A 9,756-nucleotide genomic window follows, 5' to 3' on the forward strand; every position below is an offset into this window, starting at 1 on the left:
TTACCTTAAAAGTATTTTTTCATACCAATGTATGCCACCAAATGTTTAAGGGTCAAATTATCTTTCAATCTCAACAAGTCAACAAATAAAAATTCAAAAATGTCAAGTGATCCTAAATATTATAAAGATAAAAGAAACAAAGTCAGGGTAAAAAGCACATTGTAAATTTTCTGGATAAGTATGTCAAGCAAGTCCTCTTGTGGAAGGTGAAATATAGGCAGAATTCAAGAAAGTAAGAAAGTTGATCATTTGGCTTTTAGGAAGCACAGATAATTCAGACATAGTGATTCATAAATGCAATGGCCTTGAACATGACTGTAATTATTTTAAATAAAATAAAGGATGAAGCAAGTCTATCATAACAAGAAACATTATGTAATGATGGTAAAAATCTTAGGAGATGTGGAAGAGTTTGGATACAGAATGAGATGGAGATCCATTACAGGGATGGCATGTTTGTTTGTTTGGTTGGTTAAGATTAAAAAAATAATAATAACAATTCATAATAGCTAAGAGCTGGAGTCAACTCAGATGTCCACCACTAGAAAAATGGATAGCCAAGATATGGTATATCTACACAATGGAATTCTATACAGCAATAAGAAAAAAATTCCACAATGAAATTTGAGGAAAAGTGGTTGAGCCTGGAACAGATCATTCTCAGTGAACTTACCAAATCACAGGAAAAAAAAAAAATCAGCACATAGTCTCACTCATCTATAGCACCTAAGCTGAATCGACCCAAGATGCTTTACATACCCAGCAAGCATCTTGTGGACTAGACAATAGGATGGGTGGGGAGGGACAGAGGTCAAGGGAGGAGTGGGAAACACAAATCTAGATCTAAATGTCAATAGTACCATAAAATTCTACATCCTAAAAGGCAGACAAAATGGCTGAACCTTCACCAGGCCCTTACAGGAAACACGTGAACCACAAGACATTAGAGAGGGTATGATGAAGAGTGACATTAATCTTCTATAGCTTCTCTCCCTCTCTTGTCATTAACTCTTTTATATTAGTTATCTTTTCCTTCCTTTTCTTAGTAGGCACTGACATGTAACTCCCAATATCAGCATGTGGCTATCATCCACAATGAGCTTTTGATCAGAGAGACCTACAAATTTTCCTAAAAGAAAGCCAGATTTCTGTCAGAGTACTTGATGACCCATCAAAGGTTAGTGGTAAGACCCTACTTCTGAAGACACCTTATGTGGTTGACACGTAAAATGGAATGACATGGCTGGAAGCTGGAAGAGAGTCAGTCCCTAGAAAGTCAGCATGTCTAGTGCCAGAAGGTGCTACATGGGTGACTGGGGAAAAATGACCAACATCTATCCAAGCAACTCATGGTCTTACCTACATAGCAGCAAATAACCTGTTGGGATGCTCACACAAGTTCAATAGTTGTGCACAGCCATGGTGGGAAACCAACTGCTTTTGATTTGGCTAACTGATCCCCTCAGTGGTATGAGACCCATAGCTGGATCTGGGAAACAAGTCAGAACCATATCCTAACGTAAGCCAACTCTCCATTATCAAGCTACCACCAATGGTGAGCTACAAGTGGGCCTACACCTGTTAAATTCTCTATAAAAATTAAGGGTTATCTCATTTGTCTGGTGCTAACTTACTCTCCATTGGAGAATCTGCTCCTCTTTTTCAGATAGATGTAGATCCTGAGGAGAAAGCCACCCCATCAGACCTCAAAAGGGCCCTGGCTGAAACTAAGAACAACTGGCGAAACAAGCAAGGGTGCTGTTTTCCTGGTGAACCGGGTACCAGCACAAGGGTGAAGGAGATCAACACAGAGAAAAATCAACTCCTACCAAATCAGAGATCCAGAGACCCAGTGGCCTCCAGCACCTTATCACTGAAGCAGACCAAAAATTAACCCAACATAGCTCAGGGAAATTTTGTGGAAGAGAGGGAGGAAAGAATGTCAGAGACACATGTTGGCTCATGATATGCAGAGACATTTATCCTACTCATAACTGTGGGATAACTCCAAAATGCATGACCCATATACCTCAACAAGGAGGGGCCAGGGGGAGGGGGTAGGACATGGATGAACCTAACCATGGTACCAAATTGACTGTATTCCCTGAGTATAAAACTAATTAATAAAAAATAATAAAAAAAAAAATAAGAGAAGATCTCACAAAAGCCCAGGCTGACCAGAACTCACTCAATATACCACCAGGCTAGATTCAAACTGATCCTCTTACCTCATCCTCCCAAGTGTTGGGAGGATGCCATGTGTGCCACCATGCCAGGATGAGAAGTCATGTTTTTTTTTTAATTTTCTTTTCAATTTTTTTATTAACTTCTATGATTGTAAGCAATACCCTGTGGTAATGCCCTCCCTCCCCCCACTTTCCCCTTTGAAACTCCATTCTCCATCATATTCCCTCCCCCTCTTAATCAGTCTCTCTTTTATTTTGATGTAATGGTCTTTTCCTCCTATTATGATGAGGTAGTGTCAGGCACAGTGAGGTCATGGATATCCAGGCCATTTTGTGTCTGGTGGAGCACACTGTAAGGAGTCCTACCCTTCCTTTGGCTCTTACATTCTTTCCACCACCTCTTCCACAATAAACCCTGAGCCTTGGAAGGTATGATAAAGATATTACAGTACTGAGCACTCCTGTCACTTCTTTTCAGCACCATGCCGCCTTCTGAGTCATCCCAAAGTCAGTGCCATCTGAAAAGAGAAGGTTCTCTACCAAAAGTGAGAGTAGCATTAATATAAGGGTATGAACATTAAGAGAAGTGCTAACTGGGCAGTTTTATAAGCATAGTATATACATTTAGACAGACAACAGCAGACGTTACATGCCTAGGGCTCATGATGACCCATTTTGTTTTCAAGTATCAGGGATATATTCCCTCCCATGGAGCAGGCCTCCAGTCCAATTAGAGGGCAGTTGGTTTCCACCATGACAGACGTGCCACTATTGCACCTGTTGGCTCATTTGGCCTAGCTGGCCACATATAAGGCTTGCAGTGTCCACTGTTAAGTATCTTCACTGGTGATTTCTCTCTCTCCCATTGAACTACATGCAGAATGGCTTCTTACAGCTTTCTGTCAGATGGTCTACATGAAGGAGGATATCAGCTAAGTTCCAGCAGGATTTCTCGCATGCATCTGAAGTTCCTTTGCGGTGGCTAAAGGCCCTGGCACACCCATTCTCTCTCTCTCCCTCCCTCCCACTATCTGCCTACTTCTGTATCTCTCTTTCTCTCAAATAAAGAAAAAAAAAATTAAAAACAATGTATGATAGGAAGCCAGGCGCGGTGGTACACACCTTTAATCCCAGCATTCAGGAGACAGACGTAGGATCTCTGTGAGTTCGAGGCCAACCTGAGACTACATAGTTAATTCCAGGTCAGCCTGGACCAGAGTGAGACCCTACCTCGAAAAAACAAACAAAAATCAAAAATATGCATTATAGGGCTGGAAAAATGGCTTAGTGGTGAAGATGCTTGCTTGCAAAGCCTAAGGACCCGTGTTTGATCTCTCTCCAGATCCCACATAAGCCAGATGCACAAAGATGAGGCAAGCATGTGGAATTCAATTGTAGTGGCTGTAGTCCTCTCTCTTAAAAAAAAAAAAAAGATGCATGATAGATGACAGATTAGATAGGTGGACAGATGACAGCTGGTTACATGACGGACAGACATGTAAATGGATAGATGATGGATGGTAGATGATCGATGGAAAGATGGTAGAGAGATGGTATAAGTGAAGGGAGAGATGACTGGTAGATATTTACATGCACACATACGTGATAGATTAGATATAGGTAGATATATACAGAGAGAGAGATGATAGAGATGAATAAATAAATGATATAGTCACATAGGTATATAACAGATGATACAGATAGGTTAGATGATATTCTCTCCTGTCAACCATCTTTTAGAGTAATCACTCATGATTCCTACCTTCTCTTCTAGTTTACTCCTCTTTGCTGGACCTGTAACTTATTCCCAACAGAATACAGGAAGCTCCCTCACATAGTTACTGGCATGGCCCAGGGTCTCCCAGGTCACTGGGCTGAGGGTTCCAGTCTCTCTGATCACTGGTGAGCAAGAGCTGCCCTCACTTCTCACTTCTCCGTGCAGCAGCTCACCTCGACACGGGTGGTCTTATCGGTGAAGACAGTGAGGTGAGAGCTCAGCAGCAGCAGGCAGCCTCCTGTTGCCTATTCTGCAGTGACACACCATTCCTGTTACCAGTTAGGAATGAGTCCTAGGTCCCGCCCAAAACTCACAGGGAGAAAGAAGATAATGGCATGAGCACAGAAAGGCAGGTGCTGCTGGCTGCTTACCACAGCTAGGTATCCCCAGGTTCATCCACAGCCAGTTAGGGATGACGTCATGACAGAAAGAAAAAGCAGCATCTGGGAAACTTCAGGCAGTCCTTAAGAGCCCCTTCCACACTCCTTCCCCTCCCACTGTGGACGTCTGAGGCTGTTCAGTGGGGTTAGGATACTGAGTAGCGTTCCTGGCCTCTATGAACATTCGAAGCATGTTTTTGTCTCTTGATTAGTGAGCTTTTTAAGGACTTTTCGTTTATTTCTTTCTTTCTATTTATTTATTTATTTATTTATTTATTTATTTATTTATTTATTTATTTTAGGTAGGGTCATAGTGAATTTCAGGTCAGCCTAGGCTAGAGGGAGACCCTACCTCGAAAAAACAAAAACAAAACAAACAAACAAAAAAAAAAAACAAGAGGTCTTCTGTAAACACTACAGGCAAGGGACTCACAGCTGCCCTCCACCACAATAGGGTGAGGTAGTTAATTGTCCTATGCACTTTGAAAATGGAGAGCCAAGGCTGAGACAGGGGCTGAATTGGGCAAGGGCCCATGGGGAACCATGACTGGACTGTCAGATCATCACCTCTCTGCGGGACACCGAGGCTATGTTCCAGAGGAACGCACCAGCTGGCTCTGCGCACCAACTGGCAACAGGGCATACTGAATCTGCCAGCCCACCTGTAGTCCAACCCACTCTGGCCGACCAGAAAGACCAACACTGCCATCTACTACAGGATGATAGCGGTGTGGCAGCCATAGCCTCGTTCATGAGAGCTCACGCTGGGGCAATGGTGCTGTCCAGAGGATGATGAGGGGATAGCGGCCAGCATCCTTCCTCTTGAGGCTCACCATGTACATTCTTTCCCCAAAGGGTGTGCCTCCATCCTGGAGACCCAGTTGACTCAAACCTGTTCCAGGGGTTATATGGGGAGAGATTTTCCCCTCAGAGACCCATGGGACATACCCAAGCCCACCAAGTGGGCACTTTCAGTCCAAAGCCTCCGGGCTACCTCTTCATCTTCAGCCTCAGGGGCTGGTGCCTTCTCTCTGAGTCCATCAAAGTACTTTCCAGAAACATCCTCCAGTTCCTTTGCTACGGCCAGGTATGTGCTGGTCTGGGCTGCCAGCTCGGGACTCTTAAACAGCAGCCAGAAGAACGGCCCTAGGGTGAGGCTGGAGAAGGTAGAGTTGTGCATGCCAGTGTGTCTACCCAGCTCTGTCCTGGCCACACCAGGGTGCAAAGCATTCACAGTCACGCCTGTGCCCTGCAGCTGCCGGCTCAGCTCCTTGGTGAAGAGGACGACGGCCAGCTTGCTCTGACAGTAGGCTGCTTTGGTGTCATATGGCCTCTTCTGCCAGTTCAGGTCCTCAAAGTCTATGTGCCCAGCAGTGTGGGCCAAGGACGAGAGGTTGACGACCCACGAAGGGGCTGAGGCCTTCAGCTTGTCCCGGAGCAAGTTTGTCAACAGAAAGTGACCCAGGTAGTTGACACCGAACTGCATCTCAAAGCCATCCTCAGTGGTCCAGTGCGGGCACCGCATCACAGCTGCATTGTTCACCAGAATGTCCACTCGTTCCTCCTCTTCAATGATCTTTGTGGCAAACTCTCGGATGGACTTGAGAGAAGCTAGGTCCAGGTGCTGGGCACGAACATGGTGGTTAAGAGTCTCCCCACGAATGTCCTTTGCCGCTGCCTCACATTCCTCCATGTCAAGACAGGCCAGAATGACATTGCCTCCTCTTTTAGCCAGTTCCAATGCAGTTTGTTTCCCAATGTCTGTGTTGGCACCTTTCACAATGACTGTCTTCCCAGGTATGGTGGCCTTGCTGGGACAAGCCCCACCAGCAACATAATCCTTCAGCAGCATGGTGCCCCCGACCACTGTGCCCACCAAGGACACGGGCAGCAGGTAACGGTTCATGCCAGGCTGGGGGCGCGTGGAACCGTGGACCGAGAAGTCATGTTTTAAATGATCTCCTTGCCTGTCTGTTGCATGACTTTCCCTAGGGAGGTATGGGTGCATATGTATCCATGACAAATACAGTGTCTATGAAAGCCTAAAGAAAATATTTCATACAAGGTTAGCTTGTGTAAACAAGAGCTAACTGGAGTTATTTACAGGAGCATAAATGATGGGATACCTTCAAGAGTATGTGTGGCTCAAAGACACCTGTATCACAGAAAAGCCCACATCAGGATGGGGGATAACTTAAAAAGCCTACATCCTTGGGGTTTTCTGCCAAGCTTGCATGCAGTTCAAGAGGTGGGCTTCCACATCCCCAGCAGTTGTTCACTGCTTATATTTCCTTAGGTATCATAAGTCTTCTATATTTCTGTGTTTCCTAATACTTGTGCGTTTCCTGGTTCATCCATAGGTGAGGAAACACTTCAATTCAGATCAAATAGTAGGCTTCTCCTTCCTCTGACATTTATACTCTTTCTTCCTCCCCTTCCATGTTCTCTTAGCTTGGGAGGAGGTGGTATGGGTGTCTGATTATTCTACTCCATTATTTGTTTGATCAAAAGGAGTTTCTGATATAGCAACAGTCACTGATTATCAATACCTTGACCAGTCATTAGCCTCTGAAGTAACTAGTGAACCAATCCAGAGAGAAGTTGCTTTCCATGGCAGAATTTGACATCAGCAGTAACCTGTGGGCATTAGCATACATATTTAGAAGGCAATTTGACTGGCACATCACACCCATTTAACAACACAATGGCAATTATTTCCACCTTGGTACCTATAACTTCCCTAGCTATTGACTTTTGCCCTTTATTACAATTATAGACTTTAGCTCCCTCCTGTTGAGTGTGCCTTACATAGAAAGGAAAAGTCAGGGCTGAACCCAAAATATACATGTCAGTATTATTCCTGTAGTCAGGCTTTGCGATATGGAATGCAGAATCCTAGTCAAATATGGCTGCAGGCAATTCCCTAACACTGCCCTATGGATTGCCTTCCCGCATGACAAAATCTCAACAGGGAGACAGCTATGAACTTACTTTCAGTTTGACGATTTTATGTCCTACAACCAGTGCACTGTGTTTCTTCAGCTTTCCGCCAAGCCTTTGCACACAATCTACAGCAGTGGCAAATATGATACCATTGATTCTAGCAAAATGGTGGAAGTGGACACTATAAACTATTTCCACTAAAATTTAAAATAAACCATTATTATATATCACATTGTATATAACATAGGTAAATGGTACATAATTGGATGTCTGTGACAGAAATTTAGGATTTTCCCACATATTTTACCATTATCCTCCCATATCTAGCCAAGAAGTCTCTGTCAATCATCTAATTTGTTTGATTTTCATATAGCAATGGTTATTTGCAATGTTACAGTAAATAACCATCATGAAACAGATCAAGTCAAAATACTTTTTCATATCACTACACTGACCACATAATGCTTAGATTCTACTGAAGACACCCACATGACCTGTATGTAGACAGTAGGGCTAGGTTTGAATGTCTCTAATGTCATGCCATTGTACCTGATAGGCAATGTGGTACTTGCTTTAACAGCCTTACTTCTGTTCAGATTTCTTATTCATACTCATATCCATTCCCTTGTGTTTGCTATTTGTTCTCTCTCCTTTGTTCAAATTTCTCTTCCATTTGCACATGCCAAGATGTCCAGTGACTCCATCTACAGCTATATGTTTGTCTGTAATTAGCCCTACTTTCTCATATAACAATCCATTTACTTTTCTAGAATATTTATTATTTTTTAAATTTTTATTTACATATTTGAGAGTGACAGAGAATATATATATATATGTATATATATATATATATATATGTGTGTGTGTGTGTGTGTGTGTGTGTGTGTGTGTGTGTGTATTAGAGAGAGAGAGAGAGAGAGAGAATGGACACGCCAGGGCCTCCAGCCACTGCAAACAAACTCCAGACGTGTGCTCCCCCTTGTGCATCTGGCTGACATGGGTCCTGGAGAATCGAGCCTTAAACCAGGGTCCTTAGGCTTCACAGGCCAGTGCTTAACCACTATGCCATCTCTCCAGCCCCCATTTAATTTTTAAAATACACATTGCCATTCTTACCTATGCAAATATAGGCACTGAGAGAGTTGGACATTTCTCTTCTCCACAGTGTTCAATACTTGTTTAGAAACAACCTGTCATATAATAAGTGACCAAGTACTTCTTAATTATGTCAATAAATAATACTTTTTATCTCTGTATAGACTTTTCTATGAAGCCATACATATTAATGCCAACATAAAAAATTGTGGGTATCTTAAACTTTATCTTCATTAAATTCCTTTCTTGTTTGAAACTGATGTTTTTGCATGAACACTATATAAAAGTTCATCATATCCCATCTACTCAGTAAAATATACTTATACTAACAAGTATAGAATGTGGATACTTACATATCTATGTCATTATACATTCTCTAGAAGTCTAGAAATAATCCATGAAATAAAAGCATGTATATTTATATAATGTGGCATGTGTGTGTGTAAAATACAAATATATTGATGTTAAAGATGCTTACATTGATTATTAACAGAACTTGCTTATCACATCAATCCTATTTTCTAAATTCTCAAACTTCTAAGTCCATTATGCTACAGTTAATTCTTGATATTTGGTATCACAAGTCCTTGCTAGAAGTTAGATTATATCAGGAAAACTTGGCAGACAAAATGAAAACATTCCCTGAATCAATACTAAATTACAATTTTCTAATCCATGTGCTTAAGGTCCTGGCTAGCAAAATACCTACGCAAGAATAACATTATCTAAAACATGTTCATGCTGTCAAAGAAAAAATGTGTTTCATTTGGAAGAGAACGAACTGCTTTCTAGCTCAAATCAAGATGAATTGTCCTCAATCTTTCTAGCTACTGACAAAGCCTATCATGTTGTCAAAGAAAGGAATTTGTTTGACAAGCATGTTTCTTGCTTATGAATTCTTTAAAAAGCAAATATATTTCCTAAGATACATCCAGGAGCTTAAGTAAGATTGTATTTTCTAAAATGGAGATACTTAAATGTACCTAAATTATAAAACAGAATGTTCCCAAGTCACATCCATTCAGCTTCAATCACTATTTTCCATGTGAATAACACTGACAAGATAATAATATAAATGAAAGAAAACAATTTCTGAATGAAGATTCAAGGGCATATTTCCATGTAGAGAATTGAAAGCTTTAAGTTTGGCATAAATAGTAATCACTCCAATTGAAAAAGATGAAAAGAACCAAAGATTGTTGAATAACTGAATTCTTTGAATTCTTTTCAAGAGTCAAGCAGTACAGAAACAGATAGGAAATAGGATATGGAAGGTGGATAAACTTATGTATAATCTCTCCATTTAAATAATGTTGAATGAAAGATTACTGAAATGTTTAAAATTAGTAAATGACTTATGATAACTAGGATATAT

The 9,756-nt window shown here is 41.6% G+C and overlaps 1 protein-coding gene across 1 annotated transcript; it reads right to left on the minus strand.

The window, feature by feature from the left end:
* Positions 1-5,072: 5,072 nt before the first annotated feature.
* On the minus strand, positions 5,073-6,249 carry LOC101596787 (retinol dehydrogenase 13). Its single transcript, XM_004652967.2, has one exon. It carries the CDS (start codon positions 6,247-6,249, stop codon positions 5,248-5,250), a length of 1,002 nt encoding a protein of 333 aa, XP_004653024.1. The 3' UTR covers positions 5,073-5,247.
* Positions 6,250-9,756: the final 3,507 nt, after the last annotated feature.

This window comes from Jaculus jaculus, chromosome 8 (assembly GCF_020740685.1).
Source record: "Jaculus jaculus isolate mJacJac1 chromosome 8, mJacJac1.mat.Y.cur, whole genome shotgun sequence".
Classification (NCBI taxonomy): domain Eukaryota; kingdom Metazoa; phylum Chordata; class Mammalia; order Rodentia; family Dipodidae; genus Jaculus; species Jaculus jaculus.